This window comes from Parasteatoda tepidariorum, chromosome 2 (genome assembly GCF_982258835.1).
Source record: "Parasteatoda tepidariorum strain Cologne lab strain chromosome 2, Ptep-v5.0, whole genome shotgun sequence".
NCBI classification, from domain to species: Eukaryota; Metazoa; Arthropoda; class Arachnida; order Araneae; family Theridiidae; genus Parasteatoda; species Parasteatoda tepidariorum.
Window position 1 is genome coordinate 28834625 of NC_141756.1, and position 15611 is coordinate 28850235.

Here is a 15611-nt window from a genome sequence, read left to right on the forward strand (position 1 = left end):
GCTAATAAAGTAAAACATTTTGATCTTTTGATTGAAATTTTCTTAAATTTGACAAAACATCGTCCAGAAACAAAAAAATATCTTTAAATCTGTGTCTGTGAGGAGGGAGGGGGATGGAGATAAAGTCCCCTAGTATTTACGAAAAACAAGCTAGTAATGTCATTAAAAACACAAAATGTAGTCCAATTTTAGCAAAATGTAAGACTGAGAAAAAAATGTTTCAAGTAAAGTTCTTCTATTGCTTGGTTATTTTTTTATTCAAATTTGCAAACATTTATAGACAAATTGCACATAACTTACATAAAATGGGAAATATTTAAAACATTGTGAATTAAAATACGAGGAAGGCTGGCAGAGATTTAAAGATATACAAAACTAAATTTGAAGCAAATACAACGTATAGCTGAGAATAACAAAGCAATTAAACACAAAAACATGACAACGAATTTACTATCTTGCATAAAGAGTTAACAGGAAAAATTTTTAATAAGCTTGCTTGCAAAGTAAAATTGAAATGATGTGAGAAAAAAATAGGAAGTAGCTAAAATATTCCACAAATACATACAAAAGAATAAAATATTGAAAAATACTAGAAAACCTAAAAATATGGTAAAAAATAGAAAAATATCTTGGGCATGCATAGAAGAGCAGAAAGACTGAAGAAGTTTAAGACAAGTAAAACATATAAATACTGCATGCAAAAAAAGAAACATTTTATTGAATAACATGCTAAAAGGTGAGAAAACCAAATATCACCAAAAATATACATCGCAAGAAATAAAATTGCGCGAAGAATAGTATTAAATATAGGAGATATTAAGAAATAAATAAGTGAGAAATAAGAAAAGATAAAAGCATTCTAAGAATTCAAAGGGGGAAAAAAGAACATTCAAAGAATAAATACATGCAAAATAACATAATAAATAAACATAACAAAAATATATAAAAAAAACAAGGGTGATTTTAAGCAATTTAATTCCCTGGAATTAGAAATGAATGCAATAGAAGCAGATTTTGAAAAGAAAATTCAATACCCAAATAAGTAGAACATGCAAATTGTTAAAGCATATAAAGCAATGCAACGCGAAATTCAAAAAGAAGGAGAAAGTAGGAAGCTCTAAAAATGATTCTAGAATTGAAGAAAAATCACAAACATATGATAATGCAAGACAGTAAAAACTTAAATTTCAGAAGAGGCACAATTTATTATGTTGTAGTGGAACAAAATAGTTACAAACATAAATATAAATTATTTCAATAAAACACTAATTTAGTTAATATCCATATCTAGCATATCCCAAACCACCTAAAATTCCTAAACCGAGTCCTCCATAAGCTCCACCATAACCAAGACCTCCATAAGCTCCACCATAACCAAGACCTCCATAAGCTCCACCGTAACCAAGACCTCCATAAGCTCCTCCATATCCACCGCCATATCCTAAACCTCCATATCCATATCCAGCAGCTGCTGCAGGTACACCCAAGTATCCTTCACCACCGGTGTAAGGAGCATCGGAGACGAGGAGTACTGCGGCTGGGTTTTGGTTTGCGGTTCCGGGTTCGTTAGTCTTGACTTGGGCTCTGAATCCGGCTTTGTCGGCTACGTAGTTCACTTGTCTTTTAACACCTCGAGCATCGGTAAATCCGTAGCTGCCAGTCACGTGCCCTCCTGTTCCCGATTCTTCCCTATGTTGTTCACCATGCTTGTCTTTAATGCTGTATCCAAATTTGTAAGGCTTGGGTGCGTGGTGCTCTTCCACTGGGAAATGACCATGAGCATACTGAAATAAACAAAAGCTTGTTTTATATGGAATGTTTCAATTATTTAATTTTAAAATAAAGATTTTATTTTATTTTATAACCGTCGTTAAACAGCCGACCCAATTTCATGGGTTTACGACTACTTACGTTCAACTTCGTAGCCTTGTAATTTTGAACCAATCCAGAAGACAAGGAAACTCCTGGATCAGTACCCCCAGAGGTATTGATTTGTTGTGGGAACATGGAGGACTTTGAGACTCGACAGATTTAACGTGCACCACTCACCATTTACTACACGGGGAGTCTTCGGCCAAAGAGGATCGAACCCACGACCTCTTAGATATGGGCATAGCGCCCTACCGACCAGGCTATCCCGGCCTCTAAAATAAAGATTTAATTTTTTTTATTTTTTTTTATTGTTATTTTAATAACATTTTTCGAGTAATAGTACCAATAAAACTCATTTTATAGTATTCCATGTCTGCAGAAAGCTAATATTTTCTTAGTTTATGAAATCCTGTTCCCGATTACAGTATATTATTGTATACACTATATTATTGTATACAATTTATTAGTTAAAGTCTTATTAATCATAACTTTATTAGCTATAGTTTATCTTAGTTGCCTGGTTTAAAAAGCTATAGTTAAAAAACAAATAATATTTTATTAATATCACTTATAGGTTTGAGTGCCCAGTGTTCAATCCAACAAATTTATAAATTATTTAATAGAAAATCAGCTTCACTAGTTATATAATGTCTAAATAATAAATATCAATCCTACAATACAGATTTAATAATCTCATCTTTAAAATGAAACAATACACAAATAAATTTAATTCCTCGGAGGTTAAATTTATAACTTTAATTTAGTGAAATAGCCGGTTAAATTACTAAAATGTGTGAAAATGTACAGATCATTTGATTATTCGATCTTCAATTAAGGAGTGAATACGGAATTGTTAATTAATTTATTTTTTTCAAATGTCATTATGTTGTTTTTAAAGGTCACTATTTTTAACTTCAAATAAACCTCAAATCTATATTAACACCTTAAATCAACTTCAAATAAACCTCAAAAATACCTTAAATTTCTGCAAGGGCAAACTCTTTGCTCTTTGAATTTTAATTGGTTCTGGGTTTTTTCAGTCAACGAATTTTTTGATTAATATCGCACATTCTCTCTCGAACTCAGATTTCTTGCTTTTTACACCAAAGAGTGCGCATCCTGCCTTTCTCTCTCAAAGGTCCGTATCAAGGGAAATAATTCATTTTCTTACAGCCTTTTTCTTTGTCTTTATTATTAATACAAACCATCAAGTCGTTATAAGTTTCAGCAATTTAAATGCATTCTTTCTACCTTTTTATACATTTGAATATTTCTTTGCCATTCAAAATCCTTTCCGTTTAAATATTTCTCTTGTATTTATTTTCTTAGCACCTTTAAATTTACTCTTTATCTCTTACATTTTTTACGTTTCAAGTTTAAATGCGAAAACTTTATAAAAATTTTTTTGAATGATTTTTGGATTCTTTAAATGCTTCCCAACTTCTAATTCGATTTCCTGATTTATGAGTGTTTTAGCCTGTAAAATTTTTTTTTTAATTTTTGTCTTTGTGTGATATAAAATAATTAAAATCAAGAACTAAAGAAACAGGGTTGAATCTAACATGTTTTTTCTTATTATTTTGATGTATTTCCTTTTCTTCTGTGTCTCCTGTATGCGGTGGGTACATCTTCTGTTTTATGGGCTTACTTATGCTTTTTGATTGGAAACATCACTCCACTGTGTTAAATGCTACGCTCGTATTTGGATACAGAAGGTCATTATTATTAACTTTAATGTGTAATTTTATTTATTTTTTTTGTTCACCTTATGTTCTAACTTCAGTGTTACCAATCTGCCCTATTTGTTCAAACCTCACTTTGTGTGACCATTGAATCTGTTGTGCTATTGCTATCACACATTGTTTCGTACGACCTCTTTTAGTAAACGATCACGTTCTCCTTAGATTAATTACTTTTGATCCTATTTTCAGAATAATTTTTTTTAACTTTGAAATCAATGATGGTTATTCTCCATTCAAGGACTGAATATTTTAATATCCAAATATAAATATAATTTCATTAAATTTTAATATATAATATGAATATTATGTGTCATTATTCACTATAAATCCAGAAACCATCATTAATCAATCATACAACTATTATCAATCAATCATACAATCAGTCTATCCATTATTATCTTATAAATAAAAATGTTTAAACTGAAACAATGCAATAGCAACATATGCAACAATAAAACAGCATCATTGTTTTTATATTTGTTTGCAACAATCATTAGATTATTTATATTCTTCTATTTTATATCTATAGTACTTACCGTCATAGAGATGACACTGAAGACAAGAACGAAAATGCACTAAAAAAATAAACAATTTCATCAAATTATTCTACAGATTAAATATGTAGTCTGCCAATAAACTAAATGGATTTATTTTATTTTTAAAATTTAATTCTTTGTTAGAGAAAATGGCTGAAAAAATACCATTTTGATCAATAAAATTTGAAATATCATGAAATATAAAATTTTGTAACACCTAAAATAATTTAAGTTTTCTTTTTTTTTGATTCCGGTCATATTTATTATATAATATTATTTTATTATTATTTTTCATTTTTAGGAGCTATATTTATTATTATATATATATTTACATTATATTTACTATTATGTAATATTTCTTTATATATTATTATGATTTATTATATTATTATTATTTAATTTTAGTAGAATTTATTATGTGAGCATTTATGGTAGTATTAGGTATTTTATTAATGATATTATTCATAATGCAATTATTTATGTGAGTATTCAATCAATAAAATGCTTATATCTGATAGTTTACATAGTGCAGGGTTTTGGAAAAAAATGAGTAAGTAGGTAATTTAGTTATTTCAGATTGCTTGAGTGCACAATTAATTAATTATTAAGTAATTTTTTGGTAGTTCAGGTTCATAAAGTGTTACGGAGCACTGAAACTCAAATTAAGTTTATGTAGAATAAAATAATATTAGCATAAATGATTATTCAAAATAAACTACGAAATATTTTTATTAATTTCGGAATAAATGATGTTTAATACCTAAAGGTTTTAATTAAAGTAAAAATGAAATAGTTGTGTTGTCTTACAAATAAAAGTTGAAATATGCCCTAATATCATTTACTTTATAGGTAATAAAGATTACTATTAAGACATATTTATAAATGTTTGGTAAATAGTTTCACTTCTTTTAATACTATTAACATTTCACAATAACTAATATTATTATTTAATGTTATTATTCAACATTAGTTGTTATAAAAAATATATACTTCACATATGTAGATATTAATATTCCTTGCTAATATCATATGAGTATTAGTATATCAAACCAATTTATATAAATTTCGTTCAGTTTAACATAGTTTTAAGGGGGAAAACACATTTCTGTTAATTATTATATTAAACAATATAAAGGTGAGCACATGTGATTTTTTGAGCGTTGAATTGTGATTTCAGAGAACTTGATTTTACTCAGAGTTACTTTTAAAACAATTACGAAATAAGAAAAGAACATGAATGAAAAGGCTTAGAAGTATTGATAATACATCAAGTATAATTCATAAACTATATAGAATGGACAAATAATTTTTCGAATTATTTATATGAAATTAGCAAAGGATTTGTCAAAAGATTAATTTGTTAGTCTTTCTAAATGAATGGAATCTCTATAAATTCATATTCATAAAGGAAAATTAATATATTTATAAAGGAATATAGTACGGAGTTGACTGAATAGATTAATAAACTTATCTTTATATAAATTAATTTATTAATAATTATATTGATAAATTTTTCAATTTATAAACAAACATAAAAAATTATCTTGTTGATAGTCTATTTTTTTTGTCTTATTATCCATTCGTTATCGGTCTCACCTTTTCTTTAGCTTGTAACAGCATATGTTTGTTGTTAAAATTTTGATATTTTTTTCTTTAACATTACTTTTAAACCAATACAGCTAAAATTATGCTACTCATATCTTTATAAAAATAATAACATTTTAAAATAATTTCGAAATAAAAAATGTTTTAATTTCACAGAAATAAGAAAATAATTACAGTTAATGCGAAAAATACAACAATTTCGCAACAACAAAAACAGTTATATAACTCCTTAAAAGTTACAGAATTTTTAAGATAATAGTAGTATAAGTGCTTATTTTTTATTCAGAACAATTATGTAAAATTGGTTGTATGTACAATTTATGATAAATATAAATTTTTAACTTTTGGGTAATTCTTTAACTTGAAATTAAAAAATAATTAATTATAGTTTAAAATAAACAATATCTAAACACATCACAAATAGACTGTAACAGCCATCTGATTGAAAAATAAGCATGATTCTGGGTGTATTGAATAGATTGTTTTAATTTTTTTACGCGTTACTTTCATACACTCCAGTCCGGAAATATCACGAGAACGAGATACCCTGTCATTTTGATTGAAGAGAAAAGAAAGAGCTTTTTTTTAAATATTAAGGACATGAATGAACATTCTGAAGTTTCAAAACAATTTAATGGTTATGACAATTTAATGGAATAATCATTTTAATTTTTAGTAGTAAATGAATAATTCTCTTACCTTGGAGATCATGTTTTACGAAGTTGAATGGTTATTGCTTATGCTGCATTAAAAACATTTTCTTTTATAGCAACCACAAAAGAAATGCATTTCAAATATTTAGAGTAATTTTTACAGGTGATTGATTCTAAGTTTCCGAAGTGAATTTAGTCAAACAAAAATGCTTGAATCTATCATTATTTCTATCACTTGATAGAGAAAGTGTCAAGGTCAGGAAAGATAGTCATTGACAAGCATAAATATGCAGATAAAAATTCTGATAACCTGAAAGACTGAAATAAGTAAAATGGTATTGAATTCATTTTTGTTGAATAGCTTTGATTTCATAAATACATCATTGCAAAAATAAATGGAATCAAAATTATTTACTTGCTATCGTTTTTCACAGATAAAAATAAACAGCAGTTTTTCTACAGATTTGAAGTAGTTTTGAAGTTATTCTGCAGTCAAATGTAGATTTTCTGTAGTACAATACTAACTGTAAAAACACTTATTTAGTAGCAAATGTGCAGTATGCTCTCAATAGTTTGTTTTCCAATGACTTTTCACCTTTTGTCTAGAAAGTTACTGTAGTTTATATATGTTATAATTTAAAAAGTAATGAAACTCTAAACCCATATTTATACTGCAGCAAATTCGAAGTAATTATACAGACATTGCTTTAGCAATATACTTTTTGATGTACCTGTAGAAAAATGGTTGTTTTTTATTGTTGTAAATTTGAGAGTGAGAGAGTTTCCCTGCTGATTTTGATGTCTTCAATCTTGCTTTCCTCGTTAAAAAATCTATATTAATACAACTTTTTATAACGTTTTCGTTAGTTTTTAATGATTATATACTAATTTAGGATTATTAGTTTCATATAATTCGGTAAAGATTCTAAATATATATATAGTAAGGGAGAAGATAACGAACACTAAACTTTATCTTTTTATTTAGATAATATAAAACAATATACCTTTTTTATTGATTAAAAATAAATCATCTTAAATAAAACAAATGTCAGATCTACTTTTACCCCTCATTGCAGACTGCATTTTTAATACGTAGAAAAATTGGCCATCAGATAATATTCGCATTTGCCCTGCTCCTCCCCATATTTAAATTTGGGAGCGTTTTTGGGTGGCGAGAGCCGCCCTTAGCTTTTAGATTTGCTGATGTCGCGATTGTTTTTATATGTTTTTGTGTTATTGTGATTTCAGAAACTCTTTCTCTTTCGTTGTAACTTGCCAATGGAGACAAAATAAAAAAATAATAATAGTTTTGTTAGAAAAAATATAGCTCATAATATTTTCAATTTAACATAAATGACTATAAGATTTATTGAACGTTTAAAAAAAATGACGATAGCTATGGCAACAAACGCAACTCTACATAGTCTACATTTCTCGTAAAAAATTGTTAAATAATAATTAATTTAATTGTTTTCTTCTCGTATTCAACTAAAACAATCAAATAACCATAAAAAGACGGTATTCAAGCTGTTAACTGTGAGAAAAATAGCATATTAACTTTTTACCAAGTATGATTAAACAAGCAAGAATTTTATTCGCGGAAACTAGGTCCACGTTATGAAACCATTTATTTCCTTGCAGAGGGGATGTAACAGAGTAGCTGGATAGAGTAATCTGTCAATATCATGGTCGATTGAATGAGAGTTAGAATCCTAACGAAACATCATACGTTAATTTCTTCAACGTATGAAGAGTTTCTTGTGATGTCCATGATTATTAAAATAGTGATACAAAAAAGCAGCATTTTTTATAACAAAAAGCTTAGTAGCTCCCATCAATGACGATATTGCACCTTTAAATAATCTAATGGCTCTGAGTATTTACTGTAAAATTTGTTAGGTCACTGCTTTGTTTTGCCTTCAGTTTAATCTCATCATAATCAATCCGCATTAGTTGCAGGATTTTTATTTCAAATTAGCCCGTGAAATAAATGAAATAATGCAAAGAATTATTTGTCCCCTACAATTTTTACAGGGTAAATAATTTTTTTTTGTTCTGAAAATGCCACTTACCTGGTTCTTCCGCTACATTTTTCTATTAATATAGCTAAAATAATGTAAAATTTTTATTTAATATAATTTGTTGCCTTTTTCAGTAGCTTTGCGTTACAGAAGTGAGCGAAAATCGTTTTTTTGGTAGCTCTTCCCATTACAATAAATATAAAATTCATTTAGCAGCTCTTGGATTGATACTATTGATGCCAACTGATGATAATCAATGAAATATCAATTAAAGATTAACTAATTAAAGATCACCAAGTTCCCTGTTTTTACGCTGAAACAAAAACGCGTGATAGAAACTCTCGCATGTAACTTTAAATATAAAAATGCTTATTCTTATTTGTCCAAACTGCATTTCAATTTCGAGACTTTTAAATTCACTAAATCATTATTTCATTTTCTGGCATCAATTTTATGCACTAATGTTTCATTTTCTAACTGCCAATTACTATCCCTTAAATAAAAATATCATAAAATTTGTAAAAATAATCTAAATTTTTAGTAGTAAAAGGTTAGGCAGCAAAAGAGATGATACATTAAACTTAAAATTTTATGTTGGTGTACTCACATTTAAGATCTACATCAGTCAAGCTTAAAATCCTGAGTCAAAGAAAAAAAAATTTAACAACAGGAAATCTTTCTTTAAGGCTTAAAAATATGAACAAAACTGATTGGCAATCGAAACTCCCTTTTATCAATAAAACGAGTTTCATGAATCAATTGACTGATGTTATCTTTTTAACATAAATACTTATTGACACAGTTAGGCCATAATTTAATTCTTGAACAGTCATTAAACTAAATCAATTTTTAAAAAAAAATATTTTTTGCTATAAAAGGTATTATTTATCGTTTTAGATCTGTGTATTCTTTTAATTTAAAATAATTTGTAACAGTTAAAGTTCGCTTTTTTTAATGTAAATTGGCTATACCGAACATTTTCGTTAAGAAAAAAAAAGATACCAAACGAACGTGAAGAGAAGACGAACTCACACGATCGTGTACGCACACGGACAAGAGCATTAAATTTATTCTCACTTGAGAAATACAATTTTATACTTTCATGTTATATTGATTTTGGAGTAGAAGATTTTAAATATCGAATACTAGAAATTAAACACATTTATAAAAGCAGATCAGCTGGCGTGGGAGGCAGTCAGTTTACAAGTAAAGATATATTTTTTTATCATTTTTTTTGTATTTTATAACAATAAGTGATTGGTCATGATGTGATAATGTCGATAAGAATACACTTTTATCAATTTGTTTTCTTCCCCGTTTCATTGATCGACTAAAAAAAGTCAACAAACTAATGTTAAACCAGTGAAAAGTATTACCTTGAAGCAATTTATTTATGTTGAATTGCTTCCAAATGAGAAATAACATTAGCAGGTGGCTAAAAAATGGAATACTGTTGGTTATGTAGCGTTTTACTTTTGTGTGTTAACTTTAATTTCTCTGTTTCCGTTCAAGGTAAAAATATTTTTGATTTTTCTGATGAACTGAACAAAAAAGTTCAGCACACAATCACGAACGACTCCGAAAACATTCAGCACGACTACGATTGGTGTAAGTACTATAAGAATTGCTCTTTTCTTAAAAATTCTAAAATTGTTTTTGTTTAATTTTAGTAACCTTTAAATAGATTCTTCAAATTAATCACTTTCATTTGGGAGAGAATCCTTAATATTATAATTTATAATTTTTTTTTTGTAAAGTAATTGTATAATTACTAATAATACTTATATAATAAACTAATTACTAATTATGACTTGGCTCGAAAGTACTACAAAAAACTCGAAAAGAAAGCTATATATATATATATATATATATATATATATATATATATATATATATATATATATATATATATATATATATATATATAATAAATAAAAAAATACGATGAAACACGAAGAAAGTTAAGAAAAACAATAAGATTCATTTATTGCGCTTAAGCTGCAAGTAAACAGAACTCATTAGATAAGTTCAAAATGAAGATAAAACAAAGAAAAATTATAGACATATGGAAAAAAAAGGGGGGGGGGAATAATAAGTAAAAAATAACAAACAACAGTTTAATATATATATATATATATATATATATATATATATATATATATATATATATATATGTATATATATATATATACAAGTTCAAAATGAAGAATAAAACAAAGAAAAATTATAGACATATGAAAAAAAGGGGGTGGGAAATAATAAGTAAAAAAAATAACAAACAACATTTTATTAAAAAGAAGAAGAAAAAAATGAAATGTTAGTTAAAAACCGGAAAAAAGCCGGAAAAAAAGATATAATCTTTTCTTCAGCCCACACGATTATATCCGCAAAACAGAGTGCTTTCTGATATTGTATCAATAAAGCCAAAGCAAAATATATTAATACAATAGTGTGAGGAGCACTCAAAAATTTTTTTTATAAAATAACTACATAAAAATAGATCATAAAATTGCTCCTCACACTATTGTATTAATATATTTTGCTTTGGCTTTATTGATACAATATCAGAAAGCACTCTGTTTTGCTGATATAATCGTGTGGGCTGAAGAAAAGATTTTTTTTCCGACTTTTTTTCCGGTTTTTTAATTAACATTTCATTTTTTTTCTTCTTCTTTTTAATAAAATGTTGTTTGTTATTTTTTTTACTTATTATTTCCCACCCCCTTTTTTTCATATGTCAATAATTTTTCTTTGTTTTATTCTTCATTTTGAACTTATCTAATGAGTGCTGTTTACTTGCAGCTTAAGCGCAATAAATGAAACTTATTGTTTTTCTTAACTTTCTTAGTGCTTTCTTGTATTTATTTATTTATATTTATATATATATATATATATATATATATATATATATATATATATATATATATATATATATATATATATATATATATATATATATATATATATATATATATATATATATATATATATATATATATATATATATATATATATATATATATATATATATATGCAAATATGACAATAGTTGTAGAAAAGTAAATAATAAGTTTTTTATTTTCTAAATAAAAATGTTCATATCTCCATAAATATTGAAGCAAAGTATATGAAAATATGAAACTTCATGCAATTATTTCAAATGACAACGAAAAGTAATCAATGCAAGTTATAAGTTTAATATTTTATTTTCTCGCATAGGATGTTCAAAAATACTTATTATCTTTTCGTAATCTGTTGGTCTGAGCGTTTTAAACCTTATTGCTAATACTTATTAAAACGCAAAACAACTCTGAAATTACCAGTGTCTGGTCCAATATCGTAATGTATTACATATTTATTTGCATCGATTATTTGCATGTATCAAATACCTATGTGTATATATACTCTTCGAATTTGTAATAGCGTGTGACTGTGGCTATAACTCCTATGGGTGCAGTTGGAATTATGGTGAAAAAACGTGTTCCTGCAAACCAGGTTATGCTCAAGACAAAGACACATGTGAAAGTAAGGGATTTTGCTTGTTTAAAAATGTAGAATCAATTTATAGATCATAAAATTAATTTATTTCATAAATTGTTTCTTCTTCGAACTTCTTAAGAACTAGTTCAGAAAATCTGTTACATTTTCAAAGGAAAAAAAAATTAAGAGCTACAATTCTTTGCTTTAATAAGTCTGTTAGTGCTGCGATTTTTACTTGTTTGAAATTTGTTTCTATGAATTGAGTTGTTCTCAAAATAGCGCAAAAAAGTGAAAGTCATAGTTTCAGTATGTGCAAAAGTTCCGATACATTACATGCGTCATGTTCTTAACTAGTTTGTTTTTAAATAACAGCTTACTTAAAAATTTGTTCCTGTAAATGTGATTATTCTTCTAAGAAAGACATAAGTGTATGTATTTTCCTTAAGAGTTCTGTGATAAAAGAAGTTTAATGCAAGAAGGAAGTATCTATTTTCAAAAAGAAGCTAGTTAGAATCTTGGCACATAAAATGAAGTGTATAGAAACTCTAAAAATCTCAATGAATAATGATTTTAGCATTTTATAATACAATAGGAAGAATGTGCCTAAGTTAAATAATAATGAGCAATTTGTTACACAAAACTATTAAGTATGACTTCTAATACACTCTCATTAATAGGTCGTTAATTTGTGCACTGCTCTCGGCTAATACAGAGCTAAAGGTTTTGAAGAAAAATATTTACAATAGTTTAGGTCAGTGGTCGGCAAAGTGCGGCTCCAGAGCCGCATGTGGCTCTTTGGCTCCTAAAGTGCGGCTCTGGCACAAATATCCACGGAAGGCGCAATAATATTTTAATTTAAAAAAAAACTTGGTAGGAAAACAGCAGAGCAACTTTAGCATTTGTCAAAAATTCCCTTAATGCTACGATAACCGAGTTGAAATTTTCTCTTTTTGAAATTGGCATTGGTAGCTTTAAATACAATTGCTGTATTTAAAAAACAAGGAGATATGGCGCTCTAAATTCGAACGTCTTTGTGTTGAATTGGAAATATTGGAGAAGAAAAAATTTGATCTTAGTTCACAACACAAGTGGTCTGCTTTGAATGATCTGGAGAAGGAAGACATGATCATTTTCAATGCTTGGAATAATATTCCTGACTCTCAGTTGAAAAAGCTAGCTTTTGCTGTTCTTTCCCTTTTCGGTTCTACATACATAGGCGAACAATCTTTTTCAAGCATGAACATTATCAAGAGTAAACTGAGAAGTTGTCTTATTGATGAGAACTTGGAATCATGCCTAAGATTAAAAACAACAACATACAAACCTGACTTACTCAAACTTTCCAAGGAGATGCAAGCACATTGTTCGCATTAATAAATATTTATTAAGTATGAAATTTAGTTTTATTTAGTGTACTACTTATTTAGTGTAATAAAAGTTTACTAAACAAGCAGATTTGGCTCCTAATTTTTTTTAAAGTGTCGTAATGCTCATATTTGGCTCTTTGGCTAATAAGTTTGCCGACCACTGGTTTAGGTGTCATAGATTAGAATCTCTTCGTTAGTGAATTAACCTGTTGGATATTTTTCGCGATTTTCCTCACTATGAAGCATGAGTGGGGATTAGTTAAATTGAAGGAAGTTCTCTACTAAAGGGAATTTGACTCAAATCAAAATCCAGGAGTTTCTTCATCGGCTCTCACCAACCACAGTGCCGAATTAAACTACTCTCAAATGGTAGAAGGACCACTGGTTTTAATCCCCTAGCTGTCGTGTGATTTTAGTAGCTTTCTTATTCATTTAACGCAAATGCTGGTTAGTTCATTTAAAAAGTTCTCCACGAAAGCTAGTTTGTCCCCAAACTTAATTCAGGATTTCCCTTGTCTTCTGGGTTGTGTTCAAAGTTACAAAGCTAAGGAGTTGAACTTTGATAGTCATAAACGTAGAATTGAGTCAGTATAAAATTAAATATAAAATTGCCCACAGTGACTGTATTTACCACATGAGACCCAGCATCCAGAATATTGCACAACATTTGGCACAATTTTATATTTTCAAAAGAAATATTTTAACGTTTCTTTACCTGTTTGCATGCCTTCGCAAACTAATTGTATAAAAATATAATTGGATTCAGCGTCCTTGGTCAGAATTTAGGAATACAATAGAAAATTTTAAGCAAGGCTAGATATTCCATTCAAGTAACCTTTTGGAAAATTTTATGGTACGCAAATGCCTTATTATTTAAATCCAGTGGACTTTGTTTTATGAAAAAATGTAAAGATATACACTCTGAAAATAGTCTGCAATATGAAAAACATACATAACACTTGTCACTTTTTATTTGACATTTAAAATTATTTTTAAATAGCTATAAAATTAAATAACTCAATTTTCCTATTAAATTTTTTTTATTATCTTTGAGAATTTAATTTTTCTAGAGCCAGAATAGCCTGGTTGGTAGTTAGACTCGTGTTCTTATGAACAGGAGTTCGATTCCAGCCTTTCGAAAAATTTCCGTGCATTAAATGGTGACTTAATGGTGCACATTAAATCTGTCGGGGTCACTCCAAATTCCCATAACAAATCAATATTTTTGGAATTACTGAATTAGAGATGAATCGTTCTCCAATTCAGGTCAAAAATACTATCTGAGAATGGTTTTAAAATTTGCTAATGAATCCTCCCTATGAAACGGGTTGTTACGTATATGTGTGGCAAAGTGATATTCTTGGTGGCCACAGGTGGCACCACTTAAAAAATAAAGTGCACCCTCTGCCTTAATCCACTTGATTTCAAGCAGGCTTGTTGATATTGGGAAGCGGCATAGGTAACAACAAAATTTTTTTCCAATCTCCTTATTAACAAGAAAAAAATAATTTTTGCCATTATTTAAAGTTTAAATCTCTAGAAGATTATAGAGACCTAAGAATTTTCCTAATTTGAACAACAGAGCTATTAAGATTTAAGCAAGGTGAAATAAACAAATAACATCCGAGACGTGTTTTATACAGAATTTGAGGATTATTTTCCCGTATATTTCATTTCAGGATGCAACTGTGGATACAACTCTAGAGGATGCAGTTTTATTAACGGTGAAAAAATCTGTAATTGCAGAATCGGTACCGGTAACTTCGATGGCATATGTCAAAGTAGGTAAACCTTTTAATTTTAGATCTATCATAGATCATAGAAGAATCATTATGCGAAACACACTGACGAGATAGTTTCAAACCTATGTAAAAATTAAAAAAAGTTAATCTCACTCATGTACTGTGACGTCTGCTAAGGCATAACAATTTAAACGGCCCATAAATTACGAACATACACATTTATGCGCAATATATGAAAATCAGAGTTAATTCTTATTGCACATTGTCCAAAAAAAACGTGTCTTTGGGCATAAGCTTAAAACCAATCATTGGAATTTTTCATACTTAGTTTCCATCTTCATGTTTCAAGTGCGGACTATTATGTGATTCTCGAATGCTAAATTGGGGGAAATAATAGAATTAATGTGATAATTTATCACAAAATACTTATTCAGATATTATTCATGATCCCAGGTTATTATTATTAATAACCAAATGAAGAAACAAGCAAAAAAAAATGTCGCACTCTTTGTGCATGCAAAGAAAGTATTAGTTTTTAAAAACAAAAACATAGGGTATACTGGTTAAGGCCCGCCCTAGCTTTTTAAAATGTA

At 28.0% G+C, this 15611-nt stretch overlaps 2 protein-coding genes across 4 annotated transcripts in view; one reads left to right on the forward strand and one right to left on the reverse strand.

Annotated features, from left to right (window-relative positions):
• Window positions 1–230: 230 nt before the first annotated feature.
• Window positions 231–6632, reverse strand: LOC107455924 (uncharacterized). 2 transcript variants are annotated; one of them, XM_087157089.1, is made up of 4 exons: window positions 6455–6568; window positions 4151–4189; window positions 2050–2144; window positions 231–1784 (listed from the first exon to the last, which is right to left on the reverse strand). In XM_087157089.1, the coding sequence occupies exons 3-4, from the start codon at window positions 2050–2052 to the stop codon at window positions 1275–1277; spliced, it is 513 nt and encodes a 170-aa protein (XP_087013215.1). In that variant the 5' UTR covers window positions 2053–2144; window positions 4151–4189; window positions 6455–6568; the 3' UTR covers window positions 231–1274. The 2 variants fall into 2 exon arrangements, with proteins under 2 accessions (XP_087013215.1, XP_015929173.1); XM_016073687.4 differs by lacking the exon at window positions 2050–2144 and having other exon boundaries at window positions 6455–6632.
• Window positions 6633–9727: 3095 nt separating this feature from the next.
• Window positions 9728–15611, forward strand: part of LOC107455376 (uncharacterized) — a 31546-nt gene continuing 25662 nt past the window's right edge. The window contains exons 1-3 of one of the 2 annotated variants that reach the window (XM_087157097.1): window positions 9728–10037; window positions 11853–11954; window positions 14956–15057. In XM_087157097.1, the coding sequence (XP_087013223.1) occupies window positions 9872–10037; window positions 11853–11954; window positions 14956–15057 (370 nt within the window). In that variant the 5' untranslated portion in view covers window positions 9728–9871. The remainder of the gene's footprint in view (window positions 10038–11852; window positions 11955–14955; window positions 15058–15611) is intronic. The other variant, XR_015431324.1, reaches the window with a different exon arrangement.